At 44.1% G+C, this 21,953-nt stretch overlaps 1 protein-coding gene across 1 annotated transcript in view; it reads left to right on the top strand.

Moving 5' to 3' along the window:
- Nucleotides 1-21,953, top strand: part of LOC138248766 (T-lymphocyte activation antigen CD86-like) — a 224,301-nt gene that overhangs the window by 185,656 nt on the left and 16,692 nt on the right. The window contains exons 6-7 of the mRNA XM_069202643.1: nucleotides 8,223-8,375; nucleotides 15,657-15,699. Of these exons, the coding sequence (XP_069058744.1) occupies nucleotides 8,223-8,375; nucleotides 15,657-15,699 (196 nt within the window). The remainder of the gene's footprint in view (nucleotides 1-8,222; nucleotides 8,376-15,656; nucleotides 15,700-21,953) is intronic.

The following is a 21,953-nucleotide window of genomic DNA, read 5'->3' as shown; positions in this document are numbered from 1 at the left end:
GTGGCCTTCAAATCCGCCATCAAATCCCACCACCACCTTCTCAGGTCCGTATTAGCACCACTGCACACAATACCAAAGAGCTCTTCACAGTAGTTAAATAGTTCACCAAACCCCAATTTGAAGCTGCGAACATCTCTATATCTCAGGACGTCTGCAACAGACTAGCTACCTTCTTACATCGAAAAATCAAGGACATCTATGATAGCTTCGGACCCCAGGACCCTCCAAACCCATCAACAGCCCTCCAGCCCGGATCCTCCGAACCTTCACAGATCCTGCACTGCTGGACCCCCCTCACCACAGAAGAGACACGCTCCATCATGAGCAGCATCCACTCCTGAGCCCCTATGGACCCTTGGCCCCACCACATTTTCAATAGAGCCAACACCTCCATCGCACCCGAGCCCCGCAGCTCTCTCCTCAGCTACATGATAATGGCTACCTTGCCTGAGGATTGGAAGCACGCTGAGGTCCACCCCCACTCCTGAAGAAACCAACGGCCGACTCCCTGGATCTCTAGAACTACCACCCCATCTCTCTCCTGCCTTTCCCAGCCAAGGTCATCAAAAAGGCATCAATGCACAGCTCTGCAAACAAATCGAGGATAACAACATCCGTAGGCCTGAAGTTGAACGGTCCATTTCTGTATTCTTGGGGGCGGTTTGGATGAGGACCCAGTGAATAGAGGGACAGCTTGTGGTGCGTATATACTGAGAGTGGTTGACCATACAAGTAGATATGAAAATGGTGGCTGCACCAATGCACCACATTAGCTTCCTTTTCAGTATGGGAGTAGCACTGCTCAGACTCTCGGTCAGGGCATGACATTAGATTGTCTTTGGTATAATACAGCCCCTAAGCCAGTGGGGCTTGTCTCTACTGATAACTCTGATTTCTCATTGGGGTCCAAATAGACCAATGTGGTGTCCGCGGACAGAGCTTGTTAGGTTGCTTTAAAAGCCTCTTCTGGGTAGGTCCCCAGTTCCAGGTGGCATTGGCCTTAGTCAGTTCATGAAGCGAGGCAGTTAGGGCTGTCAGGTTTTGGATTACTCGTACGCAATATGTAACAATCCCTAAAAGCTGCGTACTCCTCTGACACTGGTGGACACTGGTGCGGATTGGAACTCATGGACTTTTGTGGGATCTGGCATGACCCCTTGCTCTGAGAAACGGTATCCAAAAAGCGGTATCTCTTTCTGAAAGAAGGTGCATTTCTCTCAGTGGATTGCAATGTGGCCCTTAGACGGTCTAGATGTTCCTCCAGTGTTGGTGCATGGATGAGAATGTCATCACTCATATTTAGGACACCCTTAAGGCCAGCCAAAACACCCCCGATCTTGTCTTGAAGTACTTCTGCTGCAGTCAACATTGTACCTCCGCAAACGTACGTGGGTGGTGTAGGAGGCTAGCCTGGTTTGTAGTCGGTACCAAAGGTATTATACCTTATGCCAGGTCCAGATATCCCTTATTAGTGAAATGTAGTCAGTGTCTAGAATTCAGGCTCTCTAAGGGTAGTGTGGATGAGCAGCCAAGGCCTAACTAGGAGACATGCAAAGCTCATGCAATATTACTGTAGTCACACAGTACACACACACACATGAAAGAAAATCTAAGTGTTATAAAAATAAAGGTACTTTATTTTGGTGACATAAATGCCAAAAATACCTAAGAGACTATGGGGGTCATTCTGACCCAGGCGGTCAAAGACCGCCGGGGCCCGGGTCGGCGGGAGCACCGCCAACAGGCTGGCGGTGCCCCGCAGGGCATTCTGACCGCGGCGGTTTGGCCGCGGTCAGAAGAGGAAAACCGGCGGTCTCCCGCCGGTTTTCCGCTGCCCAAAAGAATCCTCCATGGCGGCGCAGCAAGCTGCGCCGCCATGGGGATTCTGACACCCCATACCGCCATCCTGTTCCTGGCGGTTCGCCCGCCAGGAACAGGATGGCGGTATGGGGTGTCGTGGGGCCCCCGTAAGAGGGCCCCAAAAAGAATTTCAGTGTCTGCTCAGCAGACACTGAAATTCGCGACGGGTGCAACTGCCCCCGTCGCACCTTCCCACTCCGCCGGCTCCATTCGGAGCCGGCTTCCTCGCGGGAAGGGGGTTTCCCGCTGGGCTGGCGGGCGGCCTTCTGGCGGTCGCCCGCCAGCCCAGCAGGAAAGCCAGAATACCGCGGAGCGGCCATATGGCGGTGCCCGCCGGCCTCAGAATGAGGCCCTATGGCACTGATTACAACCCTGGTGGACGGTGATAAAGCGGTGGTAATACCACCAACAGGCTGGCGGTAAAAAAAATTGGAATTATGACCACGGCGGAAACCACTCACACAGACAGCCACTTTAACACACCGACCGCCAGGGTGGTAATGGGCGCTGGGCTGGAGACTTTGGTCTCCAGCCAGGTGGCCGTCACAATCCTACCCTCGGGATTATGACGCGCCTACCGCCATGGTTTTCATGGCAAGCGTACCACTATGAAAAGCATGGCGGTAGGCACTATCAGTGCCAGGGAATACCTTCCCTGGCACTGATAGGGGTCTCCCCCACCCCCCTCCCTGTCTCCCCTCTAAAGTCCTCCCTCACCCTCCCCCTTCCTCTTCTGCCCCCGCATATTTACACACCCACACGTGCACACACATGCATACCCACATCCACCCATGCATGCACACATATATTCCCACACACCGCAACACACACCAACATACTTTGGCGCACACATGCATTCACTACACATAACATACACGTACACTTACATTCAGTCGCACTCATTCAACGCGACTCACACCCGCATGCACGCATACCAAAACATACACACACCCCCACACACACACACACACAACACCCCCACACACGCACACAACACCCCCACCCCCTCTTCTGCCAGAGAACACGACTTACCTGCTTGCAGGGAGTCCTCTGGCTGGAGACGGAACGCAGCGCTGCTGTCAGGAGCAGCGTCAGCCAGCAAAACACTGGCAGGACGTATCATTGCTCATGATACGGTCGGCGGTGTTTTGCTGGCGTGTCGCTGCTGCTGACAGCAGCGCCACCATACCGCCGTCCGCCGCCATGACCGGCGACGGCATTCTGCCAGCCTTCTGGCGGAATTCCGTTGACGGTCATAATGTAGGTCGGCAGCTGGTAGCCACGGCGACGGTATGTTGACGGCCGTCGCCGTGGCGGTAGGCAGCAGTTACCGCCAAAGTTGAAATGAGGGGCTATATTCCCTTAGGAGGTAAGTAATATACACAGGATACACAGTATATACACTAGAATGCAGAAATAGCTGTAAAAAAAGTTAGAAAACAGTGCAAATAGTGGAAATCACAATAGTTAGAAATAGGCCTGGGGGGAACACAAACCATATACTAAAAAAGTGGAATGCAAAAGTCAGTTTCCAACCTAGGCAAGTAATAGAACCCACCCCAGAGCCCTGGAAAGCAGGAGTAAATCACAGTAACTTTCCTACAACACACAAGAACGTGTCATAGAACATTTTGCAAGAACCAGAAGAGACTATAAGACACCAACAATGGATTCCTGGACCTGAAGACCTGTCGAAGAAGGGGACCAAGTCCAAGAAGCACTGAAGAGTCCAGGGAGAACAGGAGACCCTGCTAACCTGGATGAAGGTGCAAAAGAAGAACCACCGGTGAAGAACAGTCAGTACTGCACCCAAGAAGATGGATGCAGGTTCCTGGTTGGTGCGGATGATGTCCCATGCCTGATGGATGATTACGGTCTGATTTGCGTCGCTGGATTCCACCAACAAGTCTTGGCACACACAAAGCTCGCAGTTAGTGGAAAATGCCACTGCCCGGGACCAGGAGGGACCTGGTGGCCTCTACCCAGGAGGGGGAGACATAGGGGGCTCTCAGCAACTCAGAGAGACCTAAGAAGAGCAGGCAGAGCTCACAGGAGTCCCAGGGCACCTTTGAGGGGAGGGCTCTGACGTCATCTGCAGGCACTTGCCACTCAGATGCTCCCAGAGTGCCCTACCACCTTGGAATCCAAGATGGCAAAACCCAGGGACACTTTGGAGGAGCTCTGGGCATCACCCCTCGGGTGGTGATGGACCGGGGAGTGGTCACTGCCCTTTCCTTTGTCCAGTTTCGTGCCAGAGCAGGGACGGGGACTGGGGGTCCATGAACCGGTGTTGACTGGATTATGCAAGGAGGGCACCATCTGTGCCCTTCAAAGCATTTCCAAAGGCTGTGGGAGGCTACCCCTCCCATGCCCGTAACACCTATTACCAAAGGGTTAGGGTGTAACATCTCTCTCCCAAAAGAAATCCTTTGTTCTGCCTTCCTGGGATTGAGCTGCTCAAGCAACAGGAGAGTAGAAACCTGTCTGTGAGGTGGCAGCAGCTGGGGCTCCCTGGAAAATCACAGAAGGCTCTAATGGCAGTACTCTGGGTCCTCTAAGGAGCCCGCAGAGTGCATGGAATCATACAACCAATGCTTGCAAAAGTCTTGGGATATGATTCCAACATGTTTGACACCAAACATGGCCATATTAGGAGTTACCATTGTGAAGCTGTACATAGGTAGTGACCTATGTACATTGCACTCGTAAAATGGCGTCCCGCACTCACAAAGTCTGGGAAAATGGACCTGGATGACGTGGGGACACCTCTGCTTGTGCAGGGGTGCCCTCACACACAGTTTCTTTCCAGCTAGCCTTCAGGGTTGGAAGGCCTGACATATAGGTGACTTATAAGTGACCTAGTCCTTTGTAAATGGCAGTGAAAGGGTGCAAGCACCATTTCACACAAGCTGCAATGGCAGTTCTGTAGAAGCCTTTGCATGGGCTCCCTATGGGTGGCAAAAGAAATGCTGCAACCCATAGGGATCCCCCGGAACCCTAATGCCCTGGGTACCTAAGTACCATATACTAGGGACTTATAAGGAGTGACCAGTATGCCAATTTGGGATGAAATACTGAGTTGCCAGTATGCAGTGACAAAATTTAGAGGAGAGAGGGCATAAGCACTGGGGTCCTGGTTAGCAGGATCCCAGTGACACAGTCAAACACATGGACATCAGGCAGAAATTGGAGGCAACATGCCAAAAAGAGGGTACTTTCCTACAGGTGGAAAAGGTAGAGATGGGTCTAGAATTTGGGGTGAGCATCAGCTGATGGTATCCTGTACCGAGGTCCATTTGGAGAACCACTTGGAGTCACTGACTTCAGCCATGATGTCATCGACCGTGGGTGTGAGATGACCTCCCTGGTTGTTTATGTCTTCGTGCCACAACTACTGGGGAGACCCAGGGCGTGGGGCCGTCACCCTTCTCAATGATGTTCACCTGCTCCAACTACCCCAGTTCAGCCTCTACTTTGGGGCGTAGATGAAAAGCTATCCTCCGATGTTTCAGCGCAACAGGTTGGAAAGAGTCATCAATGTGCAGGTGTATCATATGGTCTTTGAGACATCCTATTCTTTCAAAAAGAGGTGCAACTCATCCACTAGGTCCTCCACACTTCCTTAGTGGACGCTGAAGGCAAAAGCAACAAGCTGAAGCCAATCCGCTGTCCGGCAGCTTAACAGAATTCCAGAGCCACCTTTAGTCATGTATACGTTGATCTGAGTTGAGTGGAACTCATGCGCGATTTCAGGCGTGAAGACACCTGCCAGTGGGAGCGGTGTAGATGATCCATATGTGAAAACTCTGGTGGAGGTTGGGCATAGGACCAGTTGAAAAGGGAGTTTATTTAGGACATCTTGTGCTAAGATACTAATCAAGGGTCCTGTGTCGATTAACCGGGTAACTGATGGCCTGCCAATAGGATGTTGCACTTAGGAATGCGTCTCCGTGCATTTCCACCGGGTTGCGGAGCATGGATTACATGAACAGCTTCTTCAGGGTCATCATCATCGTCTATGTCTTGTTCATGGTCCGGTATTGCCGCCTAGAAATCCAGTAGTCTCATTTAGGATAATGAGAGCCCACGCGACACAGCATCACGTTAACCGTTTTGAGTTTCTGCCCCTTTTTCGGTGTTGAAGAGTGGCATACTTTGGCAAAATGATTGGTTTTGTTACAGGCTGACCATTGTTTTCCTTGGGCGGGGTAGGGTCCTTGGTGTGGATATGACCTTCCACTTCCGTAACACATTTTGGGAGTTAGTTTTGGGATGGGGTTTCTTTTTGTCCGTGTTCATGGCTGCCACCACATTGACAGGTTTCGTCTTCATCTAGGGTTGCAGAGCCACTTCCATATATTGTGCACGCACTTTGTAGAGTTCCTTGGAGTACCATCATCAGCATGACGGCCATGGACATCCCTGGAAATTGGAGAATCTTTTCTCTGAGCTTGACTGAGGAGCAACTTTGCATAAAGTGAACACAAATTTGCCCCTCTTGTTGCCAGTTGTTGGGTTGCCGTGCCTATGTAATCCAAGTCAGTGATGCAGTATTTTTGTACATTCCACTCATTTTAGTTCATGTTACAAGGTATGTGTGTTGCTAGCCACTAAGAATTCTTCTTTTTCCCCGATATCCTGTTTCTGTAGTTTTGCTTTTCATGTAACACATGAGTCTTTGTATAATGCCTACAGTTTATGAAACACATTTGGTTGTTTGTATTCAGAATGTATATTGGTGTTAAGGATGAGGCATGATTGAGAGTTCTGGATGAGAGACTGAAAGCAATGCATGTTTTTCACAGTACCTGTCACTGTATCAGAAAATATCCAGAACAAATGCTAAGCCAATCCCCGGCCTCTTTGCAGAGAAAGTGATGGCATTGGTCACATGTTGTCCAATGCCCCCCTTTCCTGTGTGTTCACTCCTGTGTGTTCACTCCTGAGTGATCATCCATCCTATCTCCACTGTTCTCTCTGTTAGAGAGACAATATGGAGCATGTGTCGGAGCTCTGGAGACCTGACAATGGACGCATATGGGCCAATTGAAATTATGATTCTATAGGAAGTGAAGCAGGTAGATAGGTGTGGAAGAATGGCCAACACTAAAGAAAAAATGCTTCATTTGGAATGCAGGGTGGGGGTGCCAGCGGAGATAGTCGCACTGGGCGCTAATCAATCAATCAGGAATTTGTAAAGCACACTACTCACCCGTGAGGGTCTCAAGGTACTGGGGGGATGGAAGAGGGAGGGGGGGGAGATGCTGCTACTGCTCGAACAGCCAGGTCTTGAGAAGTTTCCTGAAGGTAAGGAGGGCTTTGGTCTTGCGTAGGTGGGTGGGAAGAGTGTTCCACATTTTGGCGGCGAGATGAGAGAATGATCTACCGTCGGTTGTAGTTCTGCAGATACGTGGGATGCTTACAAGGGCGAAGTCGCGAAGCGGAGATGCCGGGTCGGGGTGTAGAAGGAGAGCCGTCTGTTCAGGTATTCTGTTCCGGTGTTGTGCAGTGCTTTGTGAGCATGGGTGAGGAGCTTGAAGGTGATTCTCTTGTTGACTGGGAGCCAGTGCAGGTTTCTCAGGTGGTCTGTGATGTGGCAGTGGTGGGGGATGTCCAGGATGCGGCATGCAGAGGCGCTCTGGATGCGTTGCAGCCTCTTCTGGAGTTTGGCTGTGGTTTCTGCGTAGAGGGCTTTGCCGTAGTCCAGTTTGTTGCTTACGAGGGCTTGGGTGACTGTTCTTCTGGTTTCGGTGGGTATCCATTTGTTCTTTCGCAGCATGCGGAGAGTGTTGAAGCAGGAAGAGGAGATGGCGTTGACTTGCTGGGTCATGGATAATGAGGACTCCAAGATGAATCCTAGGTTGTGTGCGTGGTCGGTGGGAGTCGGAGTGACTCTGAGAGTGGGAGGCCACCAGGAGTCATCCCATGTGGAGGGGGTGGAGTGAAAGATGAAGACTTACATCTTGTCGGAATTGAGTTTGAGGCAGCTGCTCTTCATCCATTTGGCAATGGCCCTAATTCCTTCGTGGAGGTTGGTCTTGGAGGAGTCCTTGGTGAGGGAGAGGATCAGCTGGGTGTCGTCGGCGTATGAGATGATGTTGAGGTTGTGGGATTGGGTGATGTTAGCGAGTGGGGCCATGTAGAATTTGAAGAGGGTCGGGCTGAGGGAAGAACCCTGGGGTATGCCGCAGATGATTTAGGTGGCCTCATTGCGGAATGGGGGAAAGTGGACTCGCCATCAATGCTAAAGTCAGCCCTGCTGGTACTACCTAAATAGGATTATTTCAAATATCATAGGATGAATCTCATTGCCACGCAATATGAGGTGATCACTTCTAACCATGTTTATTTTCTCTTTCCAGAAATAGAAGATGAAGTAATTAGTTCCTCCAATGGATCAAACGCAATAATTGCAATAGTTTCGGCCTTTGTTATTATTATTATTGGTATAATCGGAGGTTTAATTGCCTTTGAGAGAAGGAGAAACAGGCAGATGACACCTTCCACTGATGCAGGTGAGTTACTCTTGAACTATATACACACGATTGGTTGAACCATCATTATAGCAGCTTTTTGATATACTTGCATTTTTTTTCCCTCTACCACAGAAAGACTTAGGACCCCAATTTAGTATTTGGCAGTTGAGCCTTGGCGTTCCTCTGTCTAGTAACAGAGTAAATTACTTCATCATCCTAAAAGAGGTTTCAAACACCAAACTTTGAAATGTCCATCACCCAGGCATACATAGCAAGCACTCACAGGCAGTTCCAGGCAGTGCATTATAACTTTGCCGTATGGCTCCGTTAAACGTGAGGGAGCCCTATGACAAAGTTACAAATCTTTTTTATTTTCAAAAAGAAAATCCCAAAGTGGGATTTTTTTTTCCAAAACAAAAAAAAAATGTGCACTGCTCGCATGGGAGTTTCCTTTTCAGTGCTCCTTACTGCCGGGTTTTTTCTGGCAGTAACGGGCATTGAAAAACAGATATGTGTCTGCCCATCTAAATTAGGTGAACAGACATTGAGCCAAATCTCAGACGTCCTTTACACTGTCGGGCCGCCAAAGAAGTTTGACCCCGGCAGTGACGGAGTAGTCTCTGCTGTTGTCAAAATATTGTTTGTCCAAATCAAAACTAGACGGATGGTCAATATTCTTGGCATGGAGGGAACTCCATTGCCATTGCAAGAGTTCCCTCTACACCAAGAATTAAATTGGTCCCTTAATTCAAGACATAATGGGTGCTGAAATTTTATCCAGTGTGATTGTTGCTTCTCAAAACTATTGCCATCAGTTGATGATCTATGTGAAATATACTAAGGTGTTATTAAAAGAGACATTACAGCTTGCAATTTCACAAGAGCGCAAAACTTGTACAAAAATGGAGTCTGTGCCTCAGTTAAGGCCTCCAAGTTGAGCAGGTTTGAAGAGGGTGGGTGGAGACACTATCGCTGATGTTCCCATGATGTGCAGGCACAGAGAACTTTCATGAGCTGCAGGCACAGGCAGACTGCATAGGGTTGTTAGTTGCTTTAGCAAACGTTTCCTAATTTTCTTTGTGGAAATGTATGTGAAATCTAAAACAAAATAGGTGCTATTATGTGAAATGCCGTCTACAGCATTTTGCGCAATTTTTTAGTTTGATTGATGTCCTCACAGTAGTTTGCTTTATTATTTAACTTGAGATATGTCCACACTTCGATTTTTTGTCAGAAGAAGGCATTTCATGCTAGAAGAAAAGTTCAAAATTGAAGTTGGCGCAGACAAAAGCCATTCACGCATAAGTTAGAGTGTTTTCTTCCTGCAATTGTAGTTTTCCCAGAAGGAAGTCTCAATTATGCAATTTGGCATAATCACATAATCTCTGGCATTTGGCATAACAATCATAACATGTAATGCTGGAAATTATGTGAGATTATGACAGTGTAAATAAAATTTCTATGGGTCTAGTTATTAGGTGCTGGGGATTGTATACAACACAGCATTTTTCAGGTACTTTAGCAGGCTGTTTAGAACAACAGATTTTAAAATAAGAGCAGCTAGAGTCTAGATGCAGAGAGGAGGATCATTTTAGGTATGTAGTGGGATGCTGTCTTTTGTAGTTATCTTGGTCCTGTGCCTCAGAAGGCCCTGTAGACAGAGCAAGGTCATTTAAACTAAATTCCATTGTCTACTGAAAGTTTGTCTGCCTAGTATTGCTAACATAAAGATCTCCAGACAGAAAGTTTGTGGCCTAAATATCCTTAACAAACATATTGGTCTAATATCACATCATCATCAATGAGTGCAGATTTTCTATTAATTCCAGTGGGGTGATATTTTTGTAAAGAATTGTTAAGGCACCATCTTTTTGTCAGGGGGTATTGAAACCACTGTATTCTATGGGGAGTCAAAATAGAGCATTTAGAGGTGGCTTAATGTGATTTTGCCTTCTCATAATCTGATCGAATTTGGATGCATGATTTTGTAGCTTCACATCTTTTCATTATGCTAATTTGGGAGTCGAGTGTAACTATGCTGCAACAGACTAGCCTTGCAAACATCAGACTTCTTACCTGTTCCAACCAGTGATTTGTCCAGAGGAGAGGGAAGATTCTTTGAAGATCTCAGAGTTGCAGGTTGAATTCCTGTATCACTGTATTAACTTTGGGAACTTGGGGTATGAATGAGAATTTTGCATAAACAATGACACACAAGTTCCTTACGTTATTAAGGCCATTTTGTTATAATCATTGTCGAAAATTGGGTAACATACTGGGGGAGGGAGGGAACCTACTCAAGCAGCAACCACAATTCTTGTCAGGGTGAAACAAAGACAACTCTAAATCAAACCGCCCTCAACCCGCTGGTAGCATGGCACAAAGGCAGTCAGGCTTAACCTATAGCCAATATGTAAAATATGTATGCAGCACTCTAAAAAGTAAGTGAAAACAAAAGAAAAATCCCACACTGATTTAGAACCATAGAGTGAAATTTAATAAATCATTTGAGATGAAAACAACAAAAATCCCATTAGAAGAACTGGAGATATGAGATTTTTAACATTTTGGTGAAAATAGTGCTTAAAGCACAAAATGCCATCTGTGAGTATCTGGTTGCGCCAGACCAGGACAAAGCCATACATTCAGTCCCACTGTGATAGACTGGATACGGGAATCAAGTTAGTCCCGCTGTACAAAGTGCCTTAAATCCTGGTGTGCAGTCTGCGTGGCATTGTTTGCATTGCTTCACATTGTTTAGCGTTGGTTATGAGAGGCTGAGAGGTTCGCGATGCGAGGTCTTGCCTTGGGTTGAGTCGCCCTGCATCAGTACTGATGAAGTTGTGCTGCAAGGTGTCACGCTAAGTTGCATCAGTTCCAATGAAGCTGGTGGCGAGGATTTGCGGGCTTTGTGTTTCTTGGTGTCAATTCAGTTGAGGCTGTCAGCTGGGTGGCAAGTGTTTACAGGGCTTCATGTTGCTCAGCATCGGTTTCGATGAAGCTTGTAGTTGTGCATTGAGGCTTTGCGGAGCTTTGCGTCGCTTCACACCGGATTTGGTGAAGACGACGCTGGGCTAGCAAGGCACCACTAACCCCACTTCCAAAGGTCCAGTAATATAGGGGCAACCCTTTGGGAGGTTGAACTCACAGCAGTTACAGTTCAGGCACAGGGTTCAAGTGAGTTGGAGCCTTTTTTGTCCCTCAGGCTCTGGTCAGGAGACCAGCCAACTAGCTCTTAGAGTCACTGTGATGGTCATCGGTTCAAAATGCGAGTCCAGTCCTTCTCACTCAGTTAGCAGGGCAGCAGAGTAGCAGTCCTTCTTGCAGCAGAGCAGAACAGCAGTCCTTCTTCTGAGTCTTTCAGAGGCCCAGATGTGTAATGAAGAGCGGGGTCTGAGAGTCCAATATTTGTACTCGGTGGCAGTTTTGAAGTAGGAGAACCTTCTGAAGGTTTCCATCCCCAAATGTTGCGTGGAATTTCCTGTCTCCCTGCGCTGGCCCAGCTTGTCTGGAGGGGCACAATAAACTGGTGTGAAACCCAATGTGAGGAGGCTGAGGCAGAGTCTGATGGTGTGCAAGTGTGGAAGGTGGCAGCTCTTCCTCCTTATCAAGTCAGAGATGGCCCATCCAGACAACAACTTTTCCCTGTTAGTCTCACTTACTGGGAGCAGTACATGAAGACCAACTGCCAGCTACACTTAGTCATTTGCCGCAGGATACAGGCTGCAGGCACCAAATGGGCAGGACTAGAAAATGCCAACTTTTAGAATTGTTACTTAATATCCAACCTTACCATTAAACAGTGTTTTACATTATAATTCTTTAGACACCATAATCAACATTTCTACTTGTTCCCAATTGAAAATTTATAATAATAATAATATTAAAGCAATTTTTAAGCATGCAATAACTTTAACACTAAGTATCCCAGCGCTAAAAATAGCTCCCGGACCAGTTCCAAAGAATTAGCCACAAACAACCCACTCACAGAGATCTAAATAGCCAAGTTTTTACGTTTTTACGGAATGAATGTTTAGAAGTTTCCTGCCTAAGGGAAAAGGGAAGAGAGTTCTACATTTTAGATGTCACAAAACTAAGAGAGTGACCCCCAAAATGTTCTCTTTAAATAACAGGAAAACACACCCGATGAACACCTGCAGGTCTCACATTCTTTCTGGGATGGTATGGTATAACCAGTGGATGCAAATATTGGGGACCTGTGTTATTAATTATCTAATGGCAGAAACACATTGCTTTAAAGAAAAGTCTCTTTTTCACCAGCAGTCAGTGCAGTTTAGAAAGAGCAGGGCTCACAGGCAAATGCCTTAGAAGATTCAGCAGCAAATGAGCTGCCGCATTATGAACCCGTTGCAGTCTCATCAGTCGAAACAGTGAGACTCTCAGATACAAGACTTTGCTGTAGTCCAACATAGATGAAATTAAGGCTTGTACCACTGTCTTTCTAGTGGCCTCCAGAATAAGACCAAGGATCCTTCTTAGAATTTTTGAGATCCTAAAGCATTTTCCAGCCAGAGCAGTAATCTGGTTGTCAAACAAGAGTTTTACATCAAACCAGATGCCAAAGTTCTTACCTTTTACCTTACACACCGGTAACTGCCCTAATGAGTCTGGCCAACAGGCAGAGAACCAAATCTAGGGTTCCTTGCCCATGACCAGGACGTCCGTTTCACCTGCATTTAGGTACGTCTGACAGACATGACCTTAACGAATAAGGTAACTCAATGTTATCCTATGGGAGAGGTAAGCCTTGCGATAGTGAAAAACACATTTTAAAAGTATTTCACTTTCAGGACATGTAAAATTAAAATGACATGTCCAACTTTTTAAAAAGAGTGCACCCTGCCCTCTGGGCATTGTAGGGCCTACCCAAAGGGTGATGCATTTGTACGAAAAAGGAAGGATTATGGCCCAGCAAAAGGTTTATTTGGCCAGGTCGAAATGGCAGTCTACACTGCAAACACAAGCTAGACTGGCAGGCCTGAGACATGTGTAAAGTGTTATGTAAGTGGGAGGCTGGCCTCCTAGTCACATTTAATTTATAGGCCCTAGTTACCTATAGTGTCACCTTACTAGGCACTTAAAAGTAAATTAAATGTGCCATTCGGGTAGAAGCCAATGTTACCATGTTTTATGGAGCGATCATAAGTACTATAGCACTGGTTAGCAGTGGTAAAGTATGCAGAGTCCTAGGGCCAACATAAATGAAGTCAGAAGATAGAAGAGTGAAGGCACAAAATTTGGGGATGACCCTACAGAAAGGGCCAAGTCCATCCATAATCATATATTTTCTCTTCTAGGTGGTCCTCATTTTGAATGATATATGCTGTTTATTATGGTGTATGTTTTAAATATAAATGCACATTTATCAAAGTTGTTATTCATTGCAAAGTGATAACTCAGTCTGCTTGACTATATTCATGTTTTGGTCTGGGTGGCCTGGAATTTTCTTTACCAGTGACTCTTTTTAATAAGTTAACAAGGCTTCATAAAAAATCATATCTTGAGTCCTCACTTACTGTTTTTATGCAATTGGCAAGGTTTCTCAGAATGTAAGTAAGTGCATGGCTTTGTTTATTTTGGGAATGTTCAGCAATGTTCAGAGTGAATATATAAAGTAGAACAGAGAGTTATGAGGTAGAGAAGAACCTTGTGCCAGGGATTAAAGACTGAGGCTCATACACAGTAATAACCACCTTTCCCTATTGACGGCTTAGAGGAATGCACTTCCAGCCTTCACTCAGCTTATCTACTGACTTACAAACTCAGAAGGGGACAGGAGCCATTGTATTTTTTCTGAATATTGGTTCTATTGTTCATAAAAAGTATGCAGGATGAATCATCTATGAAACTCGAAGTAGGCCTCTTTTGATGCTAAGTTTAACTTAGCTAGCTGAAAGAAATGTGGGGTTGAGGATACTTCTGTACACAAGCCATCCAATGTTGTCATGTTTTGATTTTTCTTATTATTCTCTCTTTGAACAAAGATAATTGCCATAATCTTGTTTATTTTTAGGTACTGTTCTTATTGTGTGAACTAGGAGAGGCTTTCGATTTTTCCTAGAGTCTGTGTTATTTATGACAAAAGAAGATTTGGATTTGAAATAATTATCCCTGTGTTGTGGGGGGTTTGCAGTCCACTGGGTTTTATGTCTCATGTTGGTACATTGACTAGGTCCTTAGTGTTAGTGTCAGAGGCCCTAGAAAACTAAATTCCAGGCCATGTTCTGGAAAGAAGTTCAGACAATGTATCTATCGGCATAGCAGAGGTTAGCTGTAAAACTTTGCTAAAATCGTCAGGGGGCATACTACAAAAAAGCCTGGAATCTGTGCATTAGCTCAAGAAAATGACATCCTGTGCCTCCACAAACAGCAAAATGAAGACTTGGGGCTGACCGTGGTTATTTATAATGATCCTAAACCACTAGAACCCATTCTGATTAGTTCAGAACACCAAATTAGAACTGCTGAAACATCAGGCAGTTCATGAGAAACAGGATCCAGTGGTTGGTACCTTGTTGCAAATACAGCGTTGATACCATTAGTGGATTTCCTTAAACTTTCACTTTGGAGACCAGCTAAAACCATAATTGATCTCCATTTCAACTGTCCCAATGACTCTATACTGGGCTCTTTGGCACCCTAATGCAAAAACTTTTCTGTTAGTGTGAATCCAAATTCTACTTTGTGTGGTGGGGATTAGAGTGCTAATGCATTTTTTCTGCTTTGTAGCACATTTGACATATTATCAGTGGCATATGTTCATATTTATTAAATTTTCCACATTGCATCACAGGCAAACATTAGGATAAAGGGCAGATGTTTGATAGGATACCTGATGCATTTGCACTATTGCAGTATTGTTTGTGGCACATGTGTTCTTTTGAGTGGAGACTATAAACAAAGTTTAGTGAGAAGTTGAGGCTGAAAAGCTTCCAAGCACAGCCAGGAATTACAACCCCTTCACTCATAGGATATATTTGCACACCGAAGCCTTTGTAACTTGAATTTCTACCCCTTGCTGTGTAAATACTAGAATAAGCATAGGCTGCTCATCTGTGGACTAAATTGTGCAACAGGAGTTACTTGGTTATCTAATTGCAGTTAAATAGTACATGAAGTACAGGGATACAAGTGGTACATGATAAACACAAAAGTACTGTCCAGTAACCGTTTATTTCTCAAAGAAATTATGTGTGTTTTACTCACTGTAACGAAAAGGAAATGCCATCTAAATATGTTTTCAAATGAATTCCATGAGTGCTGTTTGGCTAACGTTTGCTCTTTATCTCCTTCTGCTAGGTAATAGACAAGATGTTTCTAATAATGGACTGCCAAATAGCCGGTGGGTACCAAGTCAGTATGCATGCTTGTTATGGTGTATGATCAGAGATTGTTTGGTATTTGATATTTAAAACATTCTATGTTTAAAACATCATTACAAAGAAAGGGTTAAGCAAAGCTAGAATTTGTGAAATGTAAACTGTCTTGTTCAGTACACCAATACGTTTGCAATCAATATAGAAGTATCCAGTTAATATCATGTGTCCTTTTTGATCATTTTCTTTCTCAAAATCCATTGCTACCTTGCACTTCTTCCTTCCTACAGTAGTTTATTTTAAAATAATGTTCTCTTGACAAGTAAACTATCTGAGTTTACTCAGGCATTAACCTTTTCTTTTTAAAAGACTTGAAATTTAAACACTTTATTTTTTTCTGTGAGGTTCATAGAACCTCTTAAGTACTACTGTTTTGCTTAATATGTTCTGAATTGGTCTATCCCAGTACAGACTCCTCCTCGCTCTATTTTTTGTGGGGCTCATAGGATTTCATAACTACAGCCATTTACTAAATATTTGATGTAGTGGCCTGTGATTGAGCAGTTGGTCTCCTAGAGTTCACATAAGATGTGGGCTCGTTGGCTTCTAGAGTCACAGTGTTGTTCCTTTTATTGCTATCCTGTTGGTCTAGTTGGATCTCATTTGTTTTCTCCCTAATCATAGAAATCCCAAGCATCATAGTAATAAGGATCAAACAGGAAATGCCTAATGCATAACAACTTCTTAGAGCAGTGGCTCTGGAGAGCCAGTATCTCAATCACAAAACCCCAGAACCTTGCTGTACTTAGGCTAGTCAGAGGACCAAACAAGTTTCCTTTTCTTTCTTCTCTTTGGCAGTCTTTGTGTGTATATCTTCAGATCATTCTTCCAGCTCCTCAGAATAGAAAGAGGTCATCCACATCAGAAAACACAAACAAAGTCAGCACATTCCCAGATGCATTCAGTGGCACACTTCAAATCAGCATCAACAATCACACCCAACTGAAGGCTTTAACACACACAAGTTAAACTGCTCTTATACAACCACTGACTAGCAAAGAGCAAGCAAGCATCGGTAAACAGGAAATGGGGCAAATCTTTACTTTCCAATGAGAAAATTCTTCAGATCGGCTTAAGTACATTATACAAAAATCTCATTTGTAGAACCAACTACACCAAAGTGTTATTCAAAACTGTTCAGAATTGCATTAACTACCCCTTCACCTACCTTACCTGGGAGCAACTCAGTGGAAAAATGCAACACCATTGATCAATTTTTCAAAATTCACAAATTAAAAGCATCATACAATTATTCACTATCCAATCCATACTATAATGAAATTCACTCAGATGAAATACATTAAAAAAGACTTACCATCAGCAACTTCTCTGACATTCTCACTGCCCTCATGGCCACCACACACAAACACATTATCCTATTCACAATAATAAAGGCCCTCTCAAAGGAATCTCCCAAGATCATCTTCAATTTAGTCCACACATTTCTTGCACAAAGGATGCTGAGGGCCTATCTAAATATGTACTTGTTATGAAAATGTCATTGCTCAGGAAGATTGTGGAGAAATCATTGCAAGACTGCAGGAATAATTCATCAAGAATCACATGATGAAACGTTTTCAATCTTTCATGCCATACTGCAGCACTGAAACAGCTATGATTCAGGCTACAAACCATGGCAAACTGGTACTGTTGTGGGTGACAGTTAACATGATTGGCTACCATATTCTGATGTACATCCCCTCCACCCACATAGGACCCTGTACTCCAGCATTTCTCCTGTCACATTTCAGACCAGCATCAATGTGTACAAATGAACATGTTTTTTTTTAAATTAACCTTGGGATACCTGATTGACATCTATTATTCAATAAGGACAACTCATTCTTTTAGATGCTCATTGGCACTGACTAAACTCCATTCCAGAGTTTTCTGTGACTTGCAGCATACCCCCAAGGATTACATTTCTTCCCTATGGTGTATAACCCCTAGATGGAGCCCAGCCACTTCCAATGAGCATTTAAAAGAAGGATTTGTCCTTAGCCAATCATATACTTCAATCAGGTATCTCAAGATTAATCATAGAAAGACATAATTAATTAATGAATTAATTAATTAATACTTGTATTTATTTATATTCTCATATAGCACAAACCAGACCCAAACGGCCACAGAGAACTTTACAAAGAAACCAGAAATATACAATATTGGGAGAATAGTAAGAGGAAAGCATCTATCAGTAGAACAGTACAGCTTAACATCTGTGAAAGATAAAATGCTAAATAAATGTCTAATGCTTTTCCATGAAACAAAGTATTTCAAGAATAAGTTAAATGCTGAAAAGCAGCACTTAAAGTTATTTAAAAAGGTCAAACTAGGGGTTGGGCTTGGTGTTTGAAAGAATCGAGTTTCATATTTTCGAGGGAACTCCAAAAGAACTATTTTTTTAACTTCTTGTGAAACAAGATGAGCAGCCATGTGTAAGGCACCTTTGAGGGGTGCTAAGTGATACGGAGTTGCCCTAGGTCTCAAGAGGATCAGTGCGCAAACATATACTTTAAAGTCACTGTTCAAAAAGAGGCTTAATCCTTTGGAAAAGTCTTACCTATTAGTGAGCACTTTTGGTTAAGGATTACGTGCATTTGGAAGTTCAGGTTTTTGTACGGGATAAAGCCCAGGGATCTGTCATTTTCAATAATCGTGGATTTGAAGTCAAGCATCTTGGAGGCATCTAGTAAGGACTGTATAGGAGAGTTACTGTTGGGAGGGGACGGTGGGAGGAGTTCAGTTCTTTGGGGATTTAGACCTAGATTTACAAAAAAGTGGCCCACCGAAAGTGACAAAATTTGCAGTGCCTCGCTTTGCCACTTTTGAAAAGCAGGTATGCATGGTATTTACAAAAATATGGCGCACCTCTGTGTTTCACCCTGCTCCGGCACTAAAGTTAGCTGCCAGCGCCAATGCAGGCATCCTTGCAGGATGCAGCACACATAGAAGTAACAAATGGTCATTTTTGAAAAGATTGTTTATGTGCAGGAAGGAACATCTTGCTGCACATAAACAATCATTAATGGCATTTTGCTCTTTTATGTGTGTTGCAATAAAAGTATTCCTCCTCGTTTTGCCATGCTAACGTCACCCCTGTGTGCATAGATTTATGATTTCTCATAAATATGGAGCAATGTCAAAAGCAATGGGTGTTACTGTGGAACGCCTCCAGCAACACCCATTACATGCCCCTCTGTCCCAGAAAGCTGCGTCGGAGGGGCCCATGATTACAAGTAGCGTTAAGACACAAAAAAGTGGCTTAATGCCTCTGTGTAAATAAGGTGCAGTGAATACCGAAGCCAGAGCATCACTAGGGCCTTGTAAATCTGGCCCTCAGATTGATATGGTGTAGAGACATACATAAATGCAGATTGTCCAGAGTTTTAGCTAGAGACACAACATGTTCTTGAGAACAGATCCCAATATAAAGTTGGATATCATCAGCCTTGAGGTGGAAGTGATATTGGCTTGCCTCAGGAAGGAGCAGAGGGATCCGTGAAGAGAGCCACAGGAGAGAGTGGAGCCTTGGGTACTTAAAAATAGAGGCTAGGGAGAAGGATTAGATAATTTTATCTGTCATGAGTGAATAAGGAGATAGAAAGAAAAAGATTTTAAGGCAAAGCCATTGATTCATATCTGTTTTTTCATGCTCTTTAGGAGGGAGTCATTTTAACTGTGTTGAATGCTACCAACAGGTCTAGAAGAATTTTAAGGCATGATTAACCATCTTCCTAAATGTGTAGTGTACCGTCAGATATTTAAAACACTGTATCAGTGCTTCATCCACATTTAAAGCCTGATTGAAAATCATATAGAAGATTGCTAACTTGAGTGTGGGTAATGAGTTGATTTGCAACACAGTTTTAAGAATTTTTATTGGAAAGGGCAGTTTAAAAATTTGTTTAAGGTTTTGTCGGCCCTCAGGGTCAGCATCCACTATTTATACTCATTACCAAAAGTAACACACATCCTAAATTCTGGGACTGACTCATAAATGAATGTGAAAGACCTCAGATACGACTTTTCACACGGTTCCAAGCTGTTCAGCTTTATCATGGAGAGCAATCTCTTCTTTTAACGTACATCACCAGGAGGGTGCAGACAGCATAGACTATCAAAAGTACAGAAAATTAACTGTTACCCATCTGATGCGGTGTTCAGGAACACAGTTCAATATCACAATGCCTGACTTTTTGGTTTTGCTGACTCAAAGCTAGCATTACGGAACAGTGCACTGCATGCTAGAGCCACATCATCAAAGGACTAATGTAGTAGGCAATGCACCCCTTTGCAGAAGCAGAAAAGGCAATGCCAAGTGATGTGGTGCATATGGAATCATAGATCTCTTTAAAATAACATAAACTGACTGTAATCTATGCCAGCATTACTGATGTTTTACCTCACAAGCTCTCCTGCTTGGCTTCTAGATTCTGTTTAGAGTGTTCTGTTAGGGATCGGAGTGTACACATTTTTGGAGCTAATAGAGCATCAAATGACCTTCATATGTTGTATTTCATATGATTCTCACTGGGGCTTGCTAATGGGGTTTTTGTGACTGCCAAAATACAGAATTGTATTAATGAATATCATCTTTCATCAACCACCCAGACACCACCGCTCTGCTAGACTCCTACTAGCACACATCCCACACATCCACCAAAACACGTCCAGAGGCTATCTTGTACATCACCCTTAAAGTGTGAGATGACCTCCCACTACACATCAGAGCCTCCTCCTCCTCCTGTTAAGAGTTTCTCAAGAATCTGACGACCTGGCATTTCGAATATTCCCCCACCCCCTTTAGGTGAGGCTAGGTAAGCACATCTGCGTAGCACCAAGATACTCTCACAGGTGATACTGTGCTTCACACATAAACCTAACATAACATAACAAACGGAAGTGAACCCTGTAGAGAAGAATATCCCTTTTTTCTATTGTTGGCTTGGTCAGAAGATAGCACCCAGCTTGATAATATCCTTGATAAAGACTTTGTAGGCAAAAACACTTCCTTCAGTGCACCAGGAAATCTACAGTTTTGTTCTAAATACATTCAACTTTGCAGTTGTTACCCTCAAAGATACTGGATACACAACACTCAAACCATTTGCTATTAAAAGACTCATCTCAGCACCATTAAAAGTGCTGGAGTATGTCAGGATGGTGATGTACCACAATATTCAAGTTGAGATATAGACTCAGAGATATGATTTGAAAATAACATTGACTACTCAAATGCATTCAAAGTAGAGTTAATATTAGTAAAGCTACTCTTTCCTTGATTATATTTAATGAGTAGATAGTAAGGTTACAATATATTGGTAAGACAATATTTGATGAGTCAATATTGTGACATAAAACCCCAGAATTCAGTTGTGCGAGTGGAAGGTTGCCTTCTCATTTCAATTAACCATGGAGAGACTCATTTTCTGATCTAAAGTTCATTGATGGATTTGGTCTACATGAGCACTTCACCCTGAATCCCCCAGATCCCTCCAAACTGTGCTAGAGTAATCTTTTGCTGTCGCAGAAGAGGCAGGCCTTTAGGGCTGTGTTGAATTGGTGATTTGGAAGATGCCTATAGATTCAGTCTGTCATTCAGAATAGTGCCTGGTTTTCTGTTCATTGCTGTACCTCAAATAAAAGGCAATGCACACACGCGTTTTAGACTGATCATACACCTCAATTGAGTGTACCATTTTTTTAAAGTGATATATTTGATCAGGAATGGTTTTGACAAATGATCCTGCCAACAAACAACAGGGTCCTCAAGACGATTAGGCATTGCCAGGCCTACTAAAACCCTAAACCTGTGATCCGTCTCAATAAGCAAAGTCTCTGCATCACAGTGCAATGTCAACATTTGCTGTTTCTGGGTATGTCTTTTGACACTTATTTAGGTTCTGGCCCCTCTTGAGGCAAACTCTCCTTTGCTGTAAAAAAAAGCTAGTGTAGAACAGTAGGTCAGTCTTCAACTAGGTTGATTGGTAACATGACCCTTTCACAATCGACTGCAAAAATGATTTCCAATTACGAAGTCCAAGGTGAAAGGATACCCCCCCCCCCCCCAATTTAGGCACACAACTGCTGTCCAATTCTGTGCAGGCAATGCCCTAGTCATCAGAATTCTGCAGATCTGAAGTGACCTCCCCACCCCAAAAAAATAGACAACTGCATGTTCTATCCCTCTGGGGATGCACTACACATTTCCCTCCAC

Source organism: Pleurodeles waltl, chromosome 8 (assembly GCF_031143425.1).
Source record: "Pleurodeles waltl isolate 20211129_DDA chromosome 8, aPleWal1.hap1.20221129, whole genome shotgun sequence".
Classification (NCBI taxonomy): Eukaryota; Metazoa; Chordata; class Amphibia; order Caudata; family Salamandridae; genus Pleurodeles; species Pleurodeles waltl.
Note: the sequence above shows the minus strand (reverse complement) of the source record. Positions and strands in the feature narration are given on the sequence as shown.